The sequence below is a fragment of the Cynocephalus volans genome, chromosome 15, assembly GCF_027409185.1.
Source record: "Cynocephalus volans isolate mCynVol1 chromosome 15, mCynVol1.pri, whole genome shotgun sequence".
NCBI classification, from domain to species: Eukaryota; Metazoa; Chordata; class Mammalia; order Dermoptera; family Cynocephalidae; genus Cynocephalus; species Cynocephalus volans.
In genome coordinates, this window is record NC_084474.1 from 96,535,145 (window position 1) to 96,558,813 (window position 23,669).

The 23,669-nt window shown below is 51.7% G+C and overlaps 1 protein-coding gene across 2 annotated transcripts; it reads left to right on the forward strand.

The window, feature by feature from the left end:
• The first annotated feature begins 39 nt into the window (after positions 1-39).
• On the forward strand, positions 40-23,598 carry HSF1 (heat shock transcription factor 1). Of its 2 annotated transcripts, XM_063079448.1 has the most exons (14): positions 40-324; positions 18,117-18,225; positions 18,631-18,767; positions 18,953-19,077; positions 20,254-20,329; positions 20,405-20,466; positions 20,592-20,688; positions 20,791-20,927; positions 21,059-21,325; positions 21,708-21,794; positions 22,482-22,587; positions 22,661-22,720; positions 22,811-22,880; positions 22,963-23,598. In XM_063079448.1, exons 1-14 carry the CDS (start codon positions 208-210, stop codon positions 23,166-23,168), a joined length of 1,656 nt encoding a protein of 551 aa, XP_062935518.1. In that variant the 5' UTR covers positions 40-207; the 3' UTR covers positions 23,169-23,598. The 2 variants fall into 2 exon arrangements, with proteins under 2 accessions (XP_062935518.1, XP_062935519.1); XM_063079449.1 differs by lacking the exon at positions 21,708-21,794.
• Positions 23,599-23,669: the final 71 nt, after the last annotated feature.

Consider the following 23,669-nt stretch of genomic DNA (forward strand, 5'->3'; position numbering starts at 1 on the left):
TGCGCGCGCCGTGCGTACGCGGGTGGGCGGGCGGGCGCCGGCGGGAGCGCGCGCGTCGCAAGATGGCGGCGGCCATGCCAGGCCCCGGGCCCGTGTGTGCGCAGCGGGCGGCGGTGCGGCCCGGGCGTCAGGCGCGGTGACGGTGCTAGCCCGCCCCTCGGCTCCCCCTTGCGGCCGCCTTCCCAGCCTCTCGCTGCCTCACCCGAGATGGATCAACCCATGGGCCCCGGCGCGGCGGGGCCCAGCAATGTCCCGGCCTTCCTGACCAAGCTGTGGACCCTCGTGAGCGACCCGGACACCGACGCGCTCATCTGCTGGAGCCCGGTGAGGGGCCGTGTGTGGGCGCGGAGGGAGGCCTCGGTAGGGACGGGGCGGCCCGCCGGGCTCGGGCCACGAGCCGCGCCCCCGCCTGCTCCGCCGAGTGTGGGGCGGGACCGCGGGGAGCAGGCCGGGGCGCGGGGCAGCCCGCCCGTCCCCGAGGGCGCCGCGGGCCCAAGTTTGCCCCGGACCCGGAACTCTGGGCTGGGAAGTCCGCTCCGAGGCCCCCCGCCGGCTCAGCCCCTGCCCAGGTGGAGCTTCCCTGGGCTGGGGAGGACGGAGCTGCTGGCCCGCTGCCGGACAGTGGCGGAAGTGCTTCTGTCCTGGGAACCAGCGTCGAGCGCCGTCCGTCTCTCTGGTGCGGTACAGGGGTCGACAGCTGTTGGAGGGAGGAGGAAGGAGGCCGGACTCGGCACACGGAACGGAGGATGGCGCTCTAGTAGAGGAGGAAAGGGAGTGAAAGCGGAAAGTAGACGTCGTAAACTTCAAGTTGTTCTCAAACCGGCATCCAGACACCTGGGCTGGGTTTCCCGAGAGCAAATTTGTTTTTCAAACGTAATGGGGCGTCTTTGTTCATGTCCCTGTCTTCAGTTGCCTGGCAGCAGGCTTATTTACATGGTGACCCTGCAAGACCGGACAGCTCCGGTTTGCAGAAGTACATCAGTGATTGTGTCTGGAGTTGGAGACCAGAATCCTGGCTGTGATCTCGTGTCCGTTAAGGGTCAGAGCCATAGCCCAGGGCAGGTAAATGGTGGCCTGAAAAAGGCCACACTGATCAGAGCCTCTGGAGGAACCGTTACAGGCTTTGTGCCACTTGCTTGATCTCCTGTGAGCCAAAATGCTGCTGGATCCTTTCCGTAGGCCTGTCTCTTAAGCTATCAGAAATAAAAGAGTCTGGACTCAAGTTACCCCGGAGCTAGAGTCCAGGTTCTCTGCCTCTCGGGTTGGCTGTTTACTGAAGCTCTGCTTTGCCTAAAGCGTGTTTGGGAGTAAAGGGAAGACTAGAAGTCATGCAGCTTTGCTCTCAGTACAAACACTGTGTTTGACCTGCTGGTCCCTCCTCTGTGTTGGCCTTCCCCAGTCCTAGTTCCAAAAAGAGGCAGTGTGCTTTACAGCAGGCTCTCTTCATTTTCCTGACCAAAGGGAATGACCCCATCTTTCTGTCTTCCTTCACCCTTCCTCCCACCTCTTCTTGCATTAACTCACAGGAAGCACGCTTGCCTCGCTTGCCCCGTTGAGGGAGGAGCACCAGAGGTCCTCTGGGATACTCTGAGCTTAATCCTACTGGGGTGATCGTCCTGGTCCATAATCTGCTTGCTGTTTCTGCTTGAAGATTGTGAGCGTGTGGATGAAGTGCTGGTATGCTCTCTTCTACAGCCCACAGTGTGTTCTGGGCAGGGCCTCTGAGTGGGATCTGGCTAGGCCTGTGACCAGCCTCTGCTCACAGCAGCCGTGCCTCCTGTGGGCCCTGTTGGCATGTTTTCCCTGGGGAGGGACAGGTTGCTGACTGGATCACAAATGTGTGCTTCTGCCTGGTTGGTTGTGAGCAGCAGGGGTGTGAGCAGGCTGTAGTTGGTGCAGGACTCAGTGGTGGGGGCTGGCATGACAATGAGGACAGAAACCCAACATGGGCTAACAAATGAAAGGAAGCCCTTTTCCAAGCTGGGCAGAGGGGTCCAGAGCTTCCCGGAGCTGGCTGCCTGGCAGGGAGATAGGAGATGATGCTGTAGTCCCCATGACCTCAAGGGCACCCATACGAGCCCTGCCACCTCTCTGGCAGTGGAGTCCCAGCATGGGATCTTCCTGCAGATTCACTGCCAAGAATCCACCTCTCAGAGATCCTGGGAAGGCTCTGATATCCACACTCTCGGGGGCCTTCTCTGTGCTGGAAGTTTTCTCACTATTCTGCCAAGAAAAACTCCCCCTGTTTGATACAAGGGAATAAGGGAGAATCAGGTGCAGTGGCTAACTGTCAGGGCTGAATGACTGGGAGGAGACATTCCAGCCCCAGAAACTATGGCCAGTGTCTTTACTGAGCCTGGCCTGGTGTGGGGCCAGCTCTGGACAACCACTGCACTTTGTCTGCCTGGCTTGAGATCTGGGGGGCAGGACAACAGGTCACCATCCAGAGACTCTGTGTGGTGGTGTTCATTTTTCCATCCCCAAACCCTCGTTCAGTTAAAGATGCACTAGGTGTGTGTCTCCCGAACAGGTAAAGGCCTTGAGAGACCCAGGTGCTCCCCAGACAGGTTCTGAAAGACAGTACAGCTCTATGTGCCCTGGAGAGGAAATTTGGTGACTGCAAGGTTAGGATTCACATAGGAACCATGTGAGAGCATGGGTGTGAGGAAAGGTGATTCTCCTCAGTGGGATTCTCCTCACCTCCTCCCAAAGGTGCAATTGGATCTAGTACCCAGAGATGCAGTGAGAGGCTGAATGCCTGGATAACAGTATTCAGTAAATATAGCTTGAGAGCTGGGCGCTCCTGCTGCATCCTGGAAACTGTCTCTCAGCCCGTCTTCCTCCTTGTGCAGTGGCTCTTCTGTCCACCAGCTAAGCTCTTGCTAGGGCCTTGCAGGACTGCAGGCCGACCCAGGAGTGCAACAGCCTTTTTAGAGAATTTTAAAATGTGGAGAAATGCCCAAACATAAGTGAAAAATGAAGGTTCAGAACACCAGGTACAGTTTAATCCCAATTTTGTATGACATATAATTTTGTTTATTGGTTAGAGTGCCATGTTAAAACACCACGGTCACGGGTTCAGATCCCTGTACTGGCCAGCCACCAAAATATAATAATAGTAATAACTTTGTTCACACTTTTTAAAAAGATTGAAAAGAAGTATGTAAAGTAGGCCTGGCTATCCCTGGATGGTAAGATAACAGATAATTTTTTTTTCTAATATTTAAAAAGTAAACGTACATTTCATAATTGCAAGGAAGAGATGTTTTCAAATCTAACTAAGCGGTGAGTCACTGTCCTGATAGATCTCCTAAAACTCAGACTGTCCCAGCCCCACTCCCCGCTTGCCCTGCATGGCTGGCTGTGGAGTCCCTTCCCCAGGAGCCGCCCAGCTGACTGGGGAACCTGAGAATAAGCTCAGGGCCACGTGATTTGTGCCAAACTGTCGGACGTGCAGGTGAGGATGAGCCAGGGCTAGAGCAAGGCCTAACAATCAGGGCCAGGCTAGGCTGCAGCCAGAGAGGCAAGATTTAAGGAAACGCTAGTTTTAAAGGCAACCCCCCCCCCCCGATCATTGGACGGTCCCAAAAGGAGGTCATTGGGCCTCTTTAATTTGGTTCCTGGGTGCCTCTCTGGCCTCACACCAGTCCTAGCCTGATAGTGCAGTTCTCCTCACTCTGGTAGCAGAAATTATGCTATAAAGGTGTGTCACAGAGACTGAGGAAGCTAGAAGTCGCCAAGGCTTGGCCTGCTTCAGGGAGGTCCACTGAGCACCACTAATAAGCTGGCCACTGAGAGGAACTGGTCTCTGGGTGGACAGTCAGGGGCAGAGCAGTCCCTGCAGTAAGGCATGGGGCGGGGTGTCCACTCAGGTGCTCCTCATGAAATCACATGAGGAATTACAGGAGCAGAGCCCCCCGTCATGCCAGGCACTGGGACCCCTGGTCACAGACCGCATCCAGATCTTCCATGACAGGCAGGGCTACGCCTGCTCCCTGGCTCTGAGAGCCTGGTGAGCTCATTCTCAGACAGCCTGCAGGCCCCCTGGGCCCCACCTTGGAGGCCTGGCAACTGTGCAGTGTGCTGCAGGCTCTGGAGCCCCATGAGCCCAGGACACCTCCAGTGATGACTGTCGAATGGGGCACAGCTGCCCTCATCCAGTGTCTCTGTGACAGCACAAGGTTAGGCCTTCTTGTGCACTAGTTCTGTTCCACCCACAGCCATTAAAGTAGGCAACGCAATTTCCACTTTATACACGAGAAAACTGAGGCTTGAAGATACCAAGAAGCCTAACAAAGAGCTAGAAAGTGGTAAAAACAAACCTCTGAGCTCTGTTTTCTTGCTGCAGAGTTGTCCTGGCCAAGGCTCGCTGCCTGCCTTTACCAGGCAATGTGTGTTTCCTAGGTAGAGAGCAGCAAGGGACCCCCTCCCCGTGCCCTCAGAGTCAAACTTTGGCTGTATCCCACCTACTTGCTTGCTTTCTTTTTTTTCTTTCTTTTTTTTTTTTTTTTGGTGTCTGGCCAGTGCAGGGATCAAACCCTAGACCTTGGTGTTATCAGCACCATGCTCTAACCAGCTGAGCTAACCAGCCAGCCTCTGCTTTCTTAATTAGACCCCAGCCACCTTTAGAGTGACGGAACAGCTGGTTCATAGTCAGAATTGTATTTTGGATTTTTATGTTAGAATCCTCCTTTTCCCTTCATAGCGATACAGATATATACACACAGACGGATGAACAGATGAGACAGGCAGGGATCTATAAACGGACAGGCTCTCCGCCGTGGCCTCCTTGTGTTTCCTCTGGCTGGAGTGGTGAGGCAGAGGGGTATGTCACAGCGAGGAGGACACAGGGCCTGGGTCCCAGAAGGTCTAGTGGTGGGGGCCTCCTTGGAGGGGAGCAGATGCCCACAGGACCAGGGCTTGCTCACTGTCCTTAACTGAGGGCCAGAGGAGGGTGGCCTGGCCCTGGGAGTCCCTATTTTTAAGGAGAGTGGGCCTACGTACAGGGAGAGCCAGGGAGGAGGTCAGCAGGACCTGCAGTGCCTACTCTGGAGGAAGCAAATAGCTCTGGTTGGGTATAAGGAGGGCTGAGCTGGAGCCTGCACACTCGGTAGACCCCGGAGCTTGCTCCTTTGGCTGCAGGGTTTCCTTGATGTCTGGCAGGAGGAGGAGTAGGCTAGTCTTCAGGCTGTAAAAGATTGGTCCCCAGATGTTGCCCGGTGCCTGGCAGCTGCTGCCACAATGTCCTCCCCTCTGATGCTGTTGGCTCCATGGTGAGCAGAGAGTTGACCAACCAGCATGTGCTCAGTGGGCCTGCAGGTCAGAGTGCAGGGTGGCCGTGATTGGAGATGATGAGGAAGGCACTGGCTGTGGTGCTTGTGTTGCGGGAGTGACCCAGAGCCAGCTTGAGCAGGAAAGTATGAGAAGGGTACGGATGAGCTCTCTCTCAGATGAGGACAGAACTGGGACCGGGGGAGGGGGACCGAAGAGTGGGCCACCCTCTGCACCTGCTTGTTGCTTCCCATCTGCCACACTCTTCAGGCTGGATTTCTCTGCTTCCGTGTTCTTGTGGCCACCCGTGGCCCCCACTCACCACGTGCCAGTTGCAGCCACGTCTTCATATACACTTGCTTCTCCTAAAGCCCAAGTTTGTGGGACACAGAGTGGTCAGCTGGCCACACCCAGGAGCCAGAGCACATTTCACAGACTCATCTTTGGATTGGTAAGAGTACTAAACTAGGGAGGGCTTGTGGCCTGGACAAATACTCGAAAGTGCAGGTGGGCTGTGTCACGGGGTACAGTGCTCATTTGCCTTTTTTTTTTTTTACTTCTAAAAGATGACCAGTAAGGGGATCTTAACCCTTGACCTGGTGTTGTCAGCACCATGCTCCCCCAAGTGAGCCACGGGCCAGCCCTTCATTCGCCTTTTTGGATCAAGACACAGCCTTCTGTATGTAAACACTATGTGCATCCAGCTCATCCGCAGCGCTGCAGTCTGGACTTGCGTAGCACTCGGCATTCACTCACACCCGCGCTTCAGGGAGCGAGGGCATCCCCCACTAGCCAGTAGCTGGGCAGCGTGGTCCTTCCATATTTGCAATACAGGTTTTCATTATGTTCAAGTATAAGCTATATAAGCTTATTGAGATATAAGGTCTTCCAAGAAGTGTCTGTAGTCAGCGGAGGAGGGGCCTAGGGCCACTGAGGCAGGGAGAGGGAGCATCGGGTTCTCTCTGGTGGACTCACCAGCAGATCCTCTGAAACTCCAGCTGGTCTTTAAGGTAGGGCTTGCCTTACACATTCAACTTAGGTTTTCTCTCAGCATGTAAGAAACAGCTGAATGATAGTTCAGGCATTAGAAAACAAGTAAGGACTAAGGTGAACTCCATAATTGCACAGGCTTTCTATGTGAGAACCCAGACTTTGGGGGAGCTGAGGCAGCTAGAATTTGTGGGGCATGGTACAGAGAGAGGAGGGAGTTAGTTATGCTGTGGAAAATAAGCCCCAGGAGTCTGCATGTGAGCCCCCTTGAGTCCTGTGCTCATGTACGCAGTGAAACAAATGAAGCCAGGCTGGGAACAGCTTCGAGGGAGAGAACAACTGCAAAGTGAGCAGCTTTCAGAGCTCACATGGAGCCGTGAGTTGTGTGAGCTCTCACCAGCCAGAGTGGAGAAGCCACTTGGATTACACAGAGCATTCAGCAGAGACCTTAGAAGACTGACAACCCCAAAGTGGTGCTAAACAAGCCCCGGAGCAAAGGCTACTCTAAATGCAATGTAAACATGCTTCAAAACAGAACTTAACTGATTTCCAGGACAGAGTACAGCACTCTCGCAAGGAGGACAGTGAAATCTAGACACACGGTGTACATGAAACTCCCACCCAGGATGTAATCAAAACTAATAGAAGGCCAGTAGGCAGGAAAATGTGACTTGCCACAGGAGGGGATAGGCCATAGTGACAGACCCAGGTTGATGGGATTAGCCAACAAGGACATTAAAATAATTATTAAAATGCCCTGTGTACTCAAGGAAGGAAAGCAAAAACATGAAGACTGAGGAATGGAAGATATAAAGAACAAGCAAACTGGACAAAATGTCACTGGAACTGATCTCCCAGGCAGAAGAATTTCATTATTTATGTAGATACCCCTCCTTCAAGGAGATGACATGTAACTCCCCATCCCTGACGTGTGGGCTGCGCATAGTGACTTCTTTCCAGAGAGCACAGTAGAAGGGGGGACAGATAACTTTATGGTGGATATGCCTGAAAACTCGACCTTGGCCATGGTTTGAAGGTCGCATCAACAGGGACGAGTCACTGATGGTGCTGCTCTTGATGTGAGGGGACTACAACAGCACCTCACCTCTTTGGCCTTCCTCCCGAAAACATGCCAACCCCAACTAATTACGAGAACACACCAGACAAAGACAAACTGAGGGACATTCTACAACACCCCTGACCAGTGTTCATTCCTCATCGAAAACCAGGCAAGTCTGAAAGACTGCCACCACCCAGAGGTGCTTGAGGAGCCATGATGGGTAAATGTCATGTACAATCTTCGATGGTGTCCTGGAAGAGAAGAACATAAAAGGTAAGGAACCTGAATAAAGTATGGACTTTGGCCTACAATGTCTTTAATGTACTTGTGACAAATGTACTATACTAAGGCAAGATGTTAATAATAAGAGAGACTGGGTGTGGCATCTATGGAAATCCTCTGTACTATCTTCCCAACTTTTCTGTAAATCTACAAGTATTCTAAAATAAAAAGATTATTTTTAAAAGTCACTGGAGTGGATTAACAGCAGATTAGAAACTTCAGAAGAAAAGATCACTGAACTAGAAAAGCAACAGAAGCTATCCACAGTGGTCCACAGAAAGAAGAGAAATTTGTCCAAAACAAATTAGCAGAGCCTTGGTGGGATAACATCATGTGGTCTAACATAATTGAAGTCCCAGAAAAGAGGGAGGAAAGAGAATATTTGTAGAAATAACAGCCAAAATTTTCCCTAGATTTTTGAAAAGCTGTAAACTCACATATCCAAGAATATCAATGAATGCCAAGCAGAATAAGAACAAAGAAAGCCATTCAAGGCATATCACAATCAAATTGCTAAAAATGACTGATGAAGAGAAAATCTTAAGCAGCCAGAAAAGGAAAGGAAATCACATACAGAAGAACAAAAGATTAAAAAAAATGCATCAGAAACTATGTTAGACATGAGACCAGAATAAAACTCTTAAGATGTAAGTCTGTAAGTATTCTAAATTTGGTGTAATTCATCCTATCAACAGAAAGAAAAAAAGGAAAAGACATATGATCATCTCAAAAGAGACAGAAAAGGCATTAGACAAAATTTAACATCCATTTAATGATAAAAACTTAGCATATTAGGAACAGTAGAGGAATTCCTCAGTCCAATGAAGAATGTCTACAAAAAAACCAACAGCTAACATTATATTTGTGAAAAACTGGATGCCTTTCCCCAGGACTGAGAAACAAGGCAAGGATTTTACCACTTCTTCTCAACCATGTATCAGATGTCCTAGTCAGTGCAGTAAGGCAAATAAATAAAAGGCACACAGATTGGAAGGGAAGAAATAAAACTATCTCCATCCATAGACAGTATTATCTTTACTTATAAAATCCCAAAGAATCTACAAAGAAAGTTATTAGGATTGATAAATGAATTTAGGTCGTAAGATACAAGGTTAATAAAGAAAAATCAGTATTATTTCTATGTACTAGCAACGAGCTGTTGAAAATTGAAATTTTTACAATAGTATCAAAAAGCACAAAAGATTTAGTGGTCGTATTATCTATTACTATATAACCAATTATCTCCAAACTTAACTGTTTAAAACAACGAACACTTTTCTAGCTCAAGGTCTTGTGAAGTTGAAGTCATCTCAAGACTCAGCTGGGTATGAAAGACTGCTTCCAAGTTCACTCAGGTGGCTGTTGGCTAGAAACTATAATTCCTTACCGTGAGGCCTCCCCTTAGAGTTGCTTATAACATGGCAGCTTGCTTCTCCCAGGGCAAGTGGCCTGAGAGATGAGAGAGTGCGGGAGCCCTGGGTGGCTTTTATCATGTATTGCTGAATACTGTCACCTCTGCTGGATTTTGTTGGTCACACAGAACAACCCTGGTCCACTGTGGGAGGAGACAGCTCACAGGTGTGAACAACGCAGGCAGGGACCATGGAGGGGCCCTCTATACGCTCCATACCAGATACATCTTGCAAAATATGTAAAAAATTTATACACCAAGAACTGCGAAACACTGCTTAGGAAAAATTAAACAACACCCAAGTAAATGGAGAGAAATACCATGGTCACAGAGCAGAAGACTCAGTGTTTTTAAAAGGAGAACAAAGTTGGAAGATTCACACTATCTGGTTTCAAGATTTACTGTAAAGCTATCATTATAAGACTGAGTGATATTGACATAGTATAAACATAAGTAAATGGAACAGACTACAGAGTCCAGAAATTGACTCACCCACCCAAGGTCAATTGATTTTTGACAAAGGTGCCACTGTACTTCAATGGAGAGACAATAGTCTGTTCAGCACACAGTGCTGGGATAATTAGACATCCATAAGCAAAAATGTGAGCCTTGTCCGTGACCTCACACCCTGTACAACAATTAACTCAGAGTGAATCATAGACTAAAATATGAGCTAAAACTGTAAACCTTCTACAAGAAAAAACATCTTTGATTTTGAATTAGGACATAAAAAGCACAAAACAGGAAAAAGTTAAGAAGATCATCAAAGTTAAGAACTTCTGCTCTTCAAAATACATTGCTAAGGAATCAAAATGCAAGCCACACTGTATTTGCAAAGCATACATCTGGTATCCAGAATATGTAAAGAAGTCTTGCAATTCAATAAGACAACCCATTTTTAAAAAGGTAAAAGAACAGATACTCCACCAAAAGAAGCTATACAGATAGCAAATAAGCACTTGAAAAGATGCTCAGCAGCATTTGTTGTCAGAGAAATGTAAATTAAAACCACAGCGAGGTGCTTCTCCACTCCACAAAACAGCTAAACTTAAAGGCTGACAGCCCTGGTGCTGCAGGGACTGCAGAGCCTCTAGAGTCCCCAGAACTCTTGTGCATTACTAAGAATGCAAAGTGATAGGTGCACTTTGAAAAGCAGTTTAGTGGTTTCTCATAAGGTTAAACAGGCATTTACCACATGGCCATGAGTCCTACTTGTAGGTTTTTCCCAAGATAAATGAAAACCTATATCCACGCAAAAACCTGTACACAAATGTTTGTCCAGTTGTAGTCATAATAGCCGGTGAGTGGATAAACAAACTGAGACATTCGCACAACGGTATGTTACTCGGTACTCAAAAGGAGCGTGCCGATGTGTGGTTGCATCTCAGGGGCGTTATGCTAGGTGAAAGCTGTCAGACACAAAGGCTGCATACTGTATGATTCCATTTAGATGCCAGTCAGAAAAGGCAAAGCCAAAGGGACAAAAATCAGATCAGTGGTTCACTGGAGATGAAGGGAGGGGATTGGCTATGAGGGGATATAGGGTACTTTCTGGAATGATGGAAATGTGTTTTGTTCTTTGCTTGTGGTGGTGGTTAAATAACTATGTGAAAAACTGATCAAGCTGTGCACTTAGAATGATAGATTTTATGGTGTGTAAATTAAGTCTTCCTTTTTAGAAAGGTGGGGGAAGAGACCTTGATGGTCAGCTGTATAGAGGTGTCCAGTTAGCAGGTGTAGAGCTCAGCAAAGAGGCCTATCTTGAAGGTGGAGACGGGGCATGGATTGTCACTGGGTGGGTAATAGATGCCACTTGGGGAGACTGAGGCCCAGCAGCAGCCTGGGGGGCACCTTCACGCAAGACTTGGGGAGAGGGTAAAGGCCCAGCAGGACCTATGCCGTCTTCCCCCATATTTCCCATGTTAGAGGCTGTCCATCTCCTGGACTCATACATTCCCCAGCAGTCCACCAGACACCTCTTATCACTTAAACACCCCTGTACACCTGCTCCGTCCCCTCAGTGGAAACTGTTACCACCCTGACACTTCTTCCCTACACAGCCAGTCTTCTTCCAAGAGTGTTCCGTGTTCCTTGCCTTAGCCCACTGCAACCCCACGCCCTCCCCTGCGACCCCAGGGACACTCCTCTTGCCATGATCACCACTAACCTTCTGATTGATTAGTTTTCCCAGGATGCATTTCCATCTCTTACATCCTGATCTCATCATTTTACACCAGTGATTCATTTCACTCCTTGACATGTCCTCCTTGAGCCAAGTCACATTCACTCATGTGCATGTAGTCTGTGGCTGCTGTTTTAGTCCGTTTTGTGTTGCTATAACAGAAGTACCTGAGACTGGGTAATTTATAAAGGAAAGAGGTTTATTTGGCTTACGATTCTGGGACAGCTGCATCTGGCACGGGCCTCAGGCTGCTTCTACTCATGGTGGAAAGTGGCAGGCTGCCGGTGGGTATGAGCAGATCACATGGTGAGAGAGAGAAAGAGAGAGAAGGTGCCAGTGTCCTCAGGTCTCACAGGAACTAATAGAGCAAGAACTCACTACCCGTCCTCCACAAGAGAGAGCATTAATCCATTCATGAGGGATTCGTCCCCATGACTCAATCAGTTTCCAACACTGCCACATTGGAGATCAAATTTCCACATGAGTTTTGGAGGGGACAACACATCCAAACTGCATCAGCTGCTTTCTTTAGGGCTGTAACAGCAGAGTTGAATACTTGAAACACACTATCTGGCTTGCAAAGGCAGAAATATTTACTATGTGATCCTTTGTAAAACAAACAAAAAAAAAAGTTTGCCGACTCCTGACTTGGAGCTTACAAATTCTAAGGGAAAGGTGCTCTGGTTCCAGGGATGGGGAGTAAACGCCATTCACCCTGCTTCTCCCATGGAATTCAACTATAATACCTGAGCAGGGTGCAGAAGCTATTTGAGGATTCCAAAAAGTGAATAGCAGCATGTGGATTGGCAAAGAATACCAGAATTTGAAGTGCCACCAAACTGGTGGTGAGTTTACTATTTTTGTCCTTTGAATACCTGGCTTGGACTTAAAGTGCCCTAACCCCAAAAGTGGGTATTGGCACAGACAGAGAAAGCTCCAGGAGAAGCCCTCCAGCAGTGGCTCAAGGCATAGAAAAGGGTTTCCTAATGCTCAGAGAGAATGGAGCAACCCCGCTTCCTTGCTCTGTTTTCCGTCACCATCTCACACCCCAGCTGCAGAGATGGCAGCCACATGGACAGCAGTGCGACCCAGCAGCAGCAACACTCAGAGTGAAGGGGCTCCTCCTTCTACTAGTGGAGCAGTTGTATTCCCAGAAGGAGGAGGGGATCCCCCTTGACTTCCTCTGTGTTGCTCCCTGTGACCCAGCACAAAAGCATTCTCAGGAAGTGTACAGCAGAGTGGACAAAATTAAACCCTAGCTTTTTGGCTGGAAAACCAAGAAGTAGAGCCCCAGAAAGCTTGGAGGTACTGAGGGAAGTGCGGGGAGTGGGGTGGGGGGTGACCCAGAAGACGAGCTGTAAGCTGGGCCCATCCCCAGGCTGCACCTGTGTGTAGCTGGTCCTGAGCAACTTGCCACATCCTTGGAGTGCTCAGCTGCAGGATAGAACGCTGTCCAGATGCCAGCCTAGCCACTGGATGAAGCCCATGTGGGGCCACTCATAATCGCACTGCAGAGGCTTTGACCACAGAGCTGACACCGAAGGCTCAGCCCACTGCAGACCACTCAGAATGTGTGCCCAAACCCAGCAACGCTGACCACCCGCCAAGACAAAAACATCAACATTCTCTGTAGGATTTAAATAAGACCCAGATTCTGAACAAGGTACCCACAGTGTCCACATGTGTTAGTTTCATACAGGTGCCATAACAAACTACCACAAACTGGGTGGCTGCAAACAACAGATGTTTGTGTCTCATGGTCTGGACATCAGAAGTCTGAAATTGAGTTGTTGGCAGGGCCGTGCTCCCTCTGTGGCCTGCAGTAGGGCATCTTTTCATGCCTCCTCCAGTTCGTGGTGGTGGCTGTCCATCTTTGGCGTGCCTGTGCTGTAGCTGTGTGGCTTCAGTCTCTGCCTTTGTTGTCACATGGTGTTCTCCCTGTGCACCTCTGTCTCCACTTGGCTGTCCCATTGCAAGGACATCAGTCATATTGGATTAGGGGCCTACTCTACTCCAGTTAGACCTCATATTAGCTACTTACATGTGTAGCAACCCTATTTTCAAGTAAGGTTAAATTCTGAAGTACTGGGGGTTAAGACTTGAACAGATCTTTTTGTGGGGGCACAATTCAACCTATAATACCAAGATACAATCTATTGCTCTACATACATGCACACCATGAAAATCTCAATTTACATGGGAAAAGATTAAAAGATGCTAGTAGCTGAGACGGCACAGATATTGGAATTATCTGACAAGTACTTTAAAGCAGCTATTATAAAAATGTTGTAAGAAGTAAAGATAGACACTCTTGAAATGAAAGATTTAGCAGGGAAATAAAACTTACAAATAAGTTGAAGCTAGTTAGCTCAGTTGGTTAGAGCGCAGCCTTATAACACCAAAGGTTTAGATCCCCATACCAGCCAGCTGCCAAAAAAAAATGAAGGACTGAGTTGAAATTTTAGAACTGAAAATTACGGTAACCAAAATAAGGAACACTGGACAGGGTCACTAGCAGATGGAGCTGACAGAGGAAAGTCAATGAATGTGGTGATGGTAAAGCAGCAGGAAGATCCCCAGTGACCAAAGCCTCACGGACTTGTGTTACAGCACCAAGGGGCTGACATTCATGTCATCAGAGTCCCTGGAGGAGAACAGAAAGAAATGCAGAGAAAAAAACGTTTAAAGAAATAACAGGTAAAAACTTACAAGTTAGGCAAAAGATTTAAACCTCAAGTTCAGCAAGCCACAAAAAGATAAACCCAAAGAAATCTACACCAAGATATCATAATCAAGCTTCCAAAAACTAGACAAACTGAAGATTCTGAAGGCATCCGGAGAAAACCAATGTATTGCCGATTAGGCAGTAACAACTCCCATGGCTGTGCATTTCTCATCAGAAACCATGGAAGCCAGAAGCAATGGGATGCACAAAAAAGCCATTAGCTCAGAATGCTGTATTCCAGTGAAAATACTCTCCAGGAATGGAGGTTAAATAAAGACATCCTTAAGTAGAGGACACTACAAAAATATGTTGCAAGCAAACCTGCTCTAAAAGAATTGGTAAAGGAAGTTTTTCACACAGAAGGCAAGTGACACCAGATAGGAACTTGGAACATCAGTTACGATGGGAAATGAACAGGAATACTATCTGTCTGGATATATACAAGGCTAATCTTCTCTTCTTTAGTTCTTTAGAATATGTGTGATTTAGTTCTTTAAAATGGTGTTGTCTGATGGGGTTTACAGCGCATGTGGATGTAATAGAAAGACAACCACCACAAACAGGGGAAGGCCAAGAGGTCCACAGACCACCAGCCATGGGTTGGTTGCTTGTCTTTGTAAATAAAGTTTTACTGGAACACAGCCACAAACATTCATAAGTATTTTGTCTATGGCTGCTTTTGTGCTACACGATTATATTATTTGTCAAAAAAAAATTCGACAGGGCCAGCCTGTGGCTCACTCGGGAGAGTGCGGTGCTGATAGCACCAAGGCCACGGGTTCGGATCCCGTATAGGGATGGTCGGTTGGCTCACTGGGTGGGCGTGGTGCTGATGGCACCAAGTCAAGGGTTAAGATCCCCTTACCGGTCATCTTTAAAAAAAAAAAAAATTAGACAAAATTTGTCAGTCATTACATTAAAAGAAACAAAAAACCTCAAAAGTTAGGAATACCAGGGAATTTCTTCAATTTGATACAAAAATGTCCACCAAAAAAAAAAAAAAAATTCTACACCTAATATCATACTTAGTGATAAAGACTGAAGGCTTTTTCCCTAAGGGAAGGAACAAGGCACCAGTCCAGTCCAAGTGCTGTCCAGTACAACAAGATAAGAAATAGAAATAAAAAGGTTCTTATTCACAAATAACATGATTGCCTACATAGAAAACCCCAAGAAGTCTGCAAAAATACTCTTATAAGTGAAGAATGAGTTTTGCAAGTCACTAGATACAAGGTCACACACAAATCTACTTTATTTCTACATGCTAGCAATAAACAATAGGAAACTAGTTTTTATTTTATTTTATTTTATTTTAAAAGATGACTGGTAAGGGGATCTTAACCCTTGACTTGGTGTTGTCAGCACCACAATCTCCCAAGTGAGCCACGGGCCGGCCCTTGAAACTAGCTTTTTAAATACCATTTACAAATGCTTATAAAATTTAAATACTTAAGTACAAAACTTAATACTGTACACCAAAACTGTAAAATTATAAAACATTTAATGAGAGAAATCACAGATGACCTAAGTAAATGGAGACATACTATATTCATGGATCTTTTAGTAAATCTGGGGAGTTTTCAGGCCTTATTTCTTTGAATATTTTTTCTGGTCCTTTCTTTCTCCTCTCCTTATGGTACTCCTGTTAAATGTATGCTGGTGCAATTAAACATGTCCCACTTTTTTTTTTTTTTTTGACACTTTATTTTTCTTTGTTCTTTTTTTCCTCTGTTCTTCAGATTGCATAATTTTCATCAACCTATTTTCAAGTTTCCTGATTCTTTTCTATGCCAGTTCACATCTACTAATGATCCCCACTAATGAATTTTTCATTTCAGTTATTGTACTGTTCAACTCCAGAATTCCCGTCAGTTTTTCCTTTATGACTTTTATCTCTTCACTGACTTTCCCTATGTGATAAGATATTGTCACATTACCTTCCTTTACTTCTTTAAGCACAGTTTCCTTTTGTTCTTTCAACATTTACAATGACTTCCTCGAAGTCTGTCTTAAGTCTGACGTCTGTGCCTCCCGCAAGCAGTCTCAGGAGCTCGCTTCCCCTGGGTGTGGGTCGCACTTTTCCTGTTTCTTACATGTCTTGTGTTTTTTTGTATAAAAGCTGTACATTTTAGTTAATATATTGTAATGCCTCTGATTGACTGTCCTTCACCCTCTCCGGTGTTTATTTTTGTTGTCGTTTAATTGTTTGTGACTTAGTGAGGCTATTTTAGTGAAGTCCATTTCTCTTTGACCTCCCTGTTCACTGCCCTTCAGCTCCGTCAGTGACTGCCGGTCGCTCTGCTGTTTTTGACAGTGCCCTGGGCTTCCTTTCTTTCCTGAAGATGGGCCATACCTTCTTGTTTCTTTGCATCTCATAACTTTTGTGGAAAACTAGAGTTTTAATTAATATAATGTGGCAACTCTGGAGGTCCAGTTCCCCTTCCCAGTATCTGTTGCTGTTTGTTCCAGTAGTTATTTGTTTGGTGACTTTTCTTAACTAATCTGTAAAGGCTGTGTTGTTTGTTGCTTGTGGCCACTGCCGTCTGTTCAGTTAGCTAGTCAGGTAGAGATGGGGTGGAAATTTCCTCAGATGCCTGGAGCTGGTGAGTCTGGGCGAGCCTCTCTTTTCTGGTGGACTCTGTCTATACATTGGAGAGTAAGTACCTTGAGCCCTGGCCAGGCCGTTGACAATCCTACTTTTATCTTTCACTTATTGCTTCCACAGAGCCTCAAGGTCAGCCTGAGGTGAGAGTTCAGGGCTCATTCAGGTCTTTCCTGAGTGTGCGCTCAGCCCTGCGTGTGCACGAGGCTTCTAGAGTCCCAGGAATGGTTCAGAGCTTTCCCAGGCCCCTGATCGTACCTGTTTCACCAGCTTTTCCTTTTAAGTTCTCTGGTTAGTCCACTGTTTTCCCCAACTGTTATGCACTGTTTGGGCAGCCACAATTAAAAATCGCCTCTAGATGTTTCAACAGATACCCCTAGGTAAAAGGCTTTTTTCCATGGGGAGAGCTTCAAGTCAAATCAAACACGGACAGCCTTGCAAGTGGGACCTCGCAGAGAGCTGCTGGGCTGTCAGGGGGGGATGGTTGTTTGAGTGTCCTGATCACAGCGTTGGTCCACAGGGCTGCAGGAGACAGCGTGGGGATGGCAAGTTGAAAGGCCGGACGCTTGCTGCTCTTGCTGGGGTGACGCTGCCCATATTGCTGCCATTCTTTGGTTAATCCTCAGAGTTCTAAACAGCGTGGCTGATGTCAGCCAGTGTTCCCTTGCTTCTCTGCAGCCCGTCACCACTGACTCTGCTCACTCGCAGGCTTTCGTCCGTGCTTACGACCATAGCTCTGCATATTGGAAAGCTCCAACTCTGCACACCGCAGGGGACTTTCTGGTTTTTCCTTTTCACAGCAGTAATTCCCTTCTCTGACAGGGAGAGACCTACTCCCTCTGTCCTTAACGGATCTCTTCATTGGATCGGTTGCTTCAGTGTGGCTATGTCCCATCATCACCTTCTTGTGTGGACACCCTCCTCACTGGTCTGGTCCCGCTCTGGCACCCATGACAGGCCACCGTCCCCTCCCTTCTGTGGCTCCCTCCCGCGCGGACGCCCCCTTGCCAGACCCTCCTACTGGCGCCTGGACTAAGCATGGGAAGGTCCTGGAAGAGGGGCAGTGTGCGCCGCCCGACGTCTCTGTCACGCCTCACGTGCAGAAAGAAGGGCAAAGCCACACTTCTGCCACAACTGCATGTTTTCTTATGGGGTAACAGGCATTGGGTTCCCTTTGCCCTGGGCGCTTCAGTGTGCAGCCTTTGCAGTTCTGGAGGAAAACGGGCTGACTGAAGCTCATACCTGTCCCCCAGAGGACAGGCTGGGCTTGCTGTGGGTGTTTTATGAGTGTAGACTTAGTGTCTGGGAACCTTTGGGGCTCCCCACTGTGATGAGGACCCCAGCACTGGCCTTGTGGCTCCTATCACCCCGTCCTGGGCCTCCCCGTGGGGGCACAGGCCAAGGGTCACAGGCAAGGCACAGCTAACTGGTGGTCCCAGGGGCAAACTCACCTCCTGCCAGCCCCTCGGGGACACCTGTGGCGCCAGCCCCACAGGGTGGGAATGCCGTGCTACCCGCTGCACAGAAAGGGGTGCTTCGGGCTGCGGCACCTGTCGCCTCAGCGCCCCTGTGACCCACCGTGTCCCCCGGCAGAGTGGGAGCAGCTTCCACGTCTTTGACCAGGGCCAGTTCGCCAAGGAGGTGCTGCCCAAGTATTTCAAGCACAGCAACATGGCCAGCTTCGTGCGGCAGCTCAACATGTGTGAGTTCCTCGCCTCTGGGCTGTGCCGGGTGGAGGCGGAGCCCCGTGCTGGCCCAGGGCCTGGCGTGGAGCCCAGCACACCAGGGGCCTCCACAGGGTGCCTCTTCTTTGGAGGAAGGGTCCTTGTGGGTGTGAACCTAGGGTCCCCAGAGAAGAGCTTGTGATGTCCTAGCTGCACTCCCACACTCACCAGGGAGGGAGAGCCATGTGGGGACAGGGGGTTCCCCTTAGACCGAGACCACCCATCCCCCACAGGTATGGGCTCTGAGTGGCAGTGTGGGGTCTGACTGGGGTCGTGCCATGTGCAACACTTCTCCAGGAGCCTCCTGACACAGTGGCCAGGCTGGGGGCAGGGGCATCTGGTCCTCAGCACTTAGGAGAGCTGCCCCATCCTGTCTCATGTAGATGGCTTTCGGAAAGTGGTCCACATTGAGCAGGGTGGCCTGGTCAAGCCAGAGAGGGACGACACTGAGTTCCAGCACCCGTGCTTCCTGCGTGGCCAGGAGCAGCTCCTGGAGAGCATCAAGAGGAAAGTGACCAGCGTGAGTCCTGGCCTCAGCCCCGAGCCCTCGCCACCCTGCTGTCCTTCATGGGCCCCACCCACCCAGCGCTGCCTCAGTCCCTCCCAGCCCCTCTTCAGACCGCAGGCCCTAGGGCCTTTCCACTGTGTCCCAGGCCTGCCAAGCCCCAGGGTACCTCAGTGACGCCCTCCCACCCCCTGACCCAGGTGTCCACCCTGAAGAGTGAGGACATAAAGATCCGCCAGGACAGTGTCACCAAGCTGCTGACAGACGTGCAGCTGATGAAGGGGAAACAGGAGTGCATGGACTCCAAGCTCCTGGCCATGAAGCAGTAGGTCCAGGGCCTACGTGGGGTTGGCAGGCGGGAGGAGGAGGCCCTGGCCTGGGGTCTCAGGTTTCTCTGCTCCACCCTCGGCCCCTCATGCCTCTTCCCCCAGCCCTGCCTTCTGGGATAGAAGTTCTTGGGCCTGCTGTTCTCCCAATACAGAATGAGGTTGGGAGGTGCCCCACTGTGCACCCACCTCCCCAGAGCCCCTGCTGGCCACCCTTGTCTTCCTGGGGGTGGGGGGGGGTGGCCCCTGCCTGGTTCCTGCAGCCACAAGCAGAGGTGGGCAGGATCGGCCAGCCTGCTTCTAAGCAGGCAAATCCTGCCCTCCAGGCCCCTCAGCACAGGCCAGGGCTGGCAGGAGGCTGCTCGCTGCTCTCACTTCCTCCCAGGGGCTCCCACTGCCCCTGGCATCACATGGCACAGGTGTCACCATTCCTGTCTGCCCCCAGCTCAGGCCCAAGGAAGCATTTCCGGTTCTTTCTGGAACCTCTGATCCTGGTGCGTGTCTGGGCACCTAATAACCAGCCCTGTGGCCCTCCTGAGTCAGGACTCTGGGGGTCTGGGGAAGCCCTTGGCAGGAGCCTAGCACATGGTTGGCACTTAAGAGACTGAGGTACAGGCAACCAGGAGGGCTGGTGTGGGTCTCCTCCCATCCACTTTGGGACCCTGGGGACTCAGGAATCCCAACCCCATGGCAGCTGTCCTTGGCCCAGCATGGCAGGTCCCCATGGTCCCCATGTCGTACAGGAATCTTAGACTCTCCCCCACATCAGGGTCCAGCAGAAGCCCCTGGCTTTGTGATACCTGGAGACGGGCCAGGTGAACTTGGCTTCCAGAACACCAGCCCCTCCCAGGGTGAGGGCAAGGGGCAATTCTTTGTGAAGAAGACACTCAGGGCTTGTCTGGGCTGGCCCATCAGCATGGTGGGAGTGCACACAGGCCTCCCTACCTGGGGGGACCATGCATGGGCAGCTTCTGATCCCTGCGTATGTCCTGCCCTTCAAGTGCAGTAGAGTCAGTCAGTCAAGGCCTGGCCCCCAGCCCCATCACACAGCCACTCCTCGTCCCAAGGTGGGCCCAGGCCAAACTGCACCTGCCTGTGAGTAGGAGGCTCTGTAGAGCTCCCGGCACCCTGGGCTTCTGGATTCAGGCCCCACTGACCCAGCTGGTCTGTTGCAGCGAGAACGAGGCCCTGTGGAGGGAGGTGGCCAGTCTGCGGCAGAAGCACGCACAGCAGCAGAAAGTCGTCAATAAGGTGGGGATGGGGACAGCAGCCGGGGTCCCCTCTGTGGGGCCAGGCTGGGGTGACTTTGTCCTCTCTGCCCTGCAGCTCATTCAGTTCCTGATCTCGCTGGTGCAGTCAAACCGGATCCTGGGGGTGAAGAGAAAGATGTGAGGCTCTGGGCATGCCTGCACCCTCCACACTGGACCCATGGCCAGCCCTATCCTCTGTCAGCTGTGTCCTGGGTACCACTGAGGGCCCGGGGAAGGCAGCTAACCCCACCCCTTCCCCACAGCCCCCTGATGTTGAATGACAGCAATTCGGCACACTCCATGCCCAAGTACGGCCGGCAGTACTCCCTGGGGCACGTCCACGGCTCAGGCCCATACTCGGTGAGCACCAGGCAGGGCAGGATTGCCAGGTGTGTGGCACAGGTGGGTGGAGGTGCTGCTGCCACCACACATGCCACATGTGGCCCCTGCCTCTGATTGCAGGCCACGTCCCAGGCCTACAGCAGCTCCAGCCTCTATCCTCCAGACTCTGTCTCCAGCACCGGACCCATAATCTCTGACATCACTGAACTGGCTCCCTCCAGCCCCTTGGACTCCCCAGGCAGGAGCATAGATGAGAGGTGGGGGCCACGTCACCCCGTCAGCCGTCCTGTACCCTGCTAGGCGAGCTCTTGTGGGCCCAGGGCAGACTTGGGAAGGGGTGGGGCCAGCTGAGGCTCCTGGTAACATGTCCCCCCTGCACCGTGTCCAGGGCCCTATCCAGCAGTCCCCTGGTGCGTGTCAAAGAGGAGCCCCCTAGCCCACCACGGAGCCCCCGGGTGGAGGAGGCGAGTCCAGGACACCCGTCCTCCGTGGACACGCCTCTGTCGCCGACTACCCTCATTGACTCCATCCTGCGAGAGAGCGAGCCTGCCCCCGCTGCCTCAGCCACAGCCCTGGAGGATGCTGGGGGCCACACCCCGTCACCCCCACCTGCCTCTGCCCCAGAGAAGTGCCTCAGTGTAGCCTGCCTGGACAAGTGAGTGCTGTCCCCACCACAGCCCCTGAAATGCAGCCCTGGGCTCTAGCTCAGACTGCAGGACCCCTGGAACCTGGGGCCAGCTGAGTGGGGCAAACCTGGCCCCAACCTCAAAGCTTGGGACCGGGGAGGGAGGCAGGTACTGACCAGATCAGCCCCCAACCCCCAGCGCCACGGGAGCCAAGGGGGCAGGGCAGGGCAGGCTGGGAGCTCCTGTTCCTGGCCACCTTACTGCTGTCGTCACCCTCTCCTGCAACAGGCCACATGGTCCTTGCATCTGCCATGCTGCCCTGCCCCAGAGGCTGAGGGAGCGAGGACGGCGGGCACAGAGCCTGCCCGGCCCCCGCCTGCAATGGGGGGCTCTTGTCTTTGTATCTTACAGTTTGGCTCGCACTCCACAGATGTCTGGGGTCGCCCGCCTCTTCCCCTGTCCCTCTTCTTCCTCTCTGCATGGCCGAGTCCAGCCAGGGTTAGCGCTGCCCCCACTGGGGAGGGGAGGAGGGCTCCGCCAGCACCCGGGCCCCTCCCGCAGCTGCGGACCAGACCCTGGCCTGGGAGTAAGCACATGGCCCTGCCTGGTGACCACCCTCAGGCCCCTCTGCACTGGGGGAGGGCCCTCCAGGCTCTTCATCTTCACTGACTCCCAGGCACAGGCCAGTGGACCAGGTCATTGACTGACAGGAACAGGCAGGATCCGGGTAGCTGTGCTCACTGAGCTGCTTCTCACAGTGGGGTGGGCACCAGGGCACCTCCGGAGCCAGCCCAGGTGCCCATCGATGGCCCAGGCGTGCCTGGTGGCCCAGGGCCTTCTTGGGTCTCACCTGCACAGCACCAGGGCAGAGGCTAACCGACCACACACAGCGTAGCTCCCTCTGCACTCCTTTGTCTTCCAAATCCCCACCAGCCCTCATATTCCCCACTACCATGGTGGCCCTGCCAGAGTCACCACTGGGGCCCCACAGTCCTCATGGTGACATGGGTCGAGCCGCACCTCTGCTTCCCCAGCCATCCAAGCACACTGTCCCCCCAGCCCATGCTGGTCGTGCTAAGGGGCCCCACTGGGGGGAGCACAGCCAGGGGGCCCTTCTACAGCATGAGGGCATCTGGATGGGGTGGTCCCAGGCTCTGGTTCACCTGTCCACTCACCCCGGGTCAGGAATGAGCTCAGCGACCACTTAGATGCCATGGACTCCAACCTGGACAACCTGCAGACCATGCTGACCAGCCACGGCTTCAGTGTGGACACCAGTGCCCTGCTGGATGTGAGTCCTGCCCGCTCCGCCCCCCCACCCCCACCCCCAGGCACAGTCCTGACTTGCCTCCTTCCTCTCACAGCTGTTCAGCCCCTCGGTGCCCGACATGAGCCTGCCTGACCTTGACAGCAGCCTGGCCAGCGTGCGTAGGCAGGGAGGGGCGGGGTTGGAGAAGGCAGGGCTGGGGGGACAGGGACCAGCAGGAACCCTCACTGTACCCTCCACCCTACAGATCCAGGAGCTCCTGTCTCCCCAGGAGCCTCCTAGGCCTCTGGAGGAGGAGAACAGCAGCCCTGACTCAGGTAAGCCGAGCACCAGGCCCCTCTCTCCCCACCCCTCCGCCCCCACATCCTGCCCGCCCCACTGTCCTGACCCCCCCAACAGGAAAGCAGCTGGTGCACTACACGGCACAGCCTCTGTTCCTCCTGGACCCGGGCTCTGTGGACACAGGGAGCAGCGACCTGCCCGTGCTGTTTGAGCTGGGGGATGGCTCCTACTTCTCGGAGGGGGACGACTACACGGATGACCCCACCATCTCCCTGCTGACAGGCTCTGAGCCCTCCAAAGCCAAGGATCCCACCGTCTCCTAGAGGCCCCAGGAGGAGCCAGGCTGGCCCGTGGCCTGCCCTTCCCCGCCTCCCGCCACCCCCCCCAGTGCAGGGCTGGTCCTGGGGCAGCGGGGCAGGCACACAGTCCTGGGACGTAGTGGGTGGGCCACCACAGCCCCAGTCGGGGCAGAAAGGGGCTCGGGGCTGGGCGGTGCCTCCGGTCAGGAGTGAGGCTCCCCCAGGCCTGCCCACCTGCTGCCTTTGCCATGGCCCCAAGCACCATGTTTTTGTTGGAGCTTCACAGCCACATTTGGACTGACCCTGCAGGTTGTTCATAGTCAGAATTGTATTTTGGATTTTTACATGAGAGTCCCCCTTTTCGCTTCATAGAGATACAGATATATATACCCAGGTGGACAGACGGACGGACGGACAGAGACAGGCAGAGATCTATAAACAGACAGGCTGTCCACCGTGGCCTCCATGTGTTTCCTCTGCCTGGGGCGGTGAGGCGGAGGGGTGGGGGTGGGGTGAAGCAAGGGA

What these genes read in the sequence shown, in the direction of transcription:
- HSF1 (XM_063079448.1), top strand. Translation starts at nt 208, where the DNA reads ATGGATCAACCCATGGGCCCCGGCGCGGCGGGGCCCAGCAATGTCCCG. An exon ending in CGTGCGGCAGCTCAACATGT is followed by an intron (nt 18,226 to 18,630) that starts GTGAGTTCCTCG and finishes TGTCTCATGTAG; the next exon opens with ATGGCTTTCGGAAAGTGGTC. An exon ending in ACACCAGTGCCCTGCTGGAT is followed by an intron (nt 22,588 to 22,660) that starts GTGAGTCCTGCC and finishes TTCCTCTCACAG; the next exon opens with CTGTTCAGCCCCTCGGTGCC.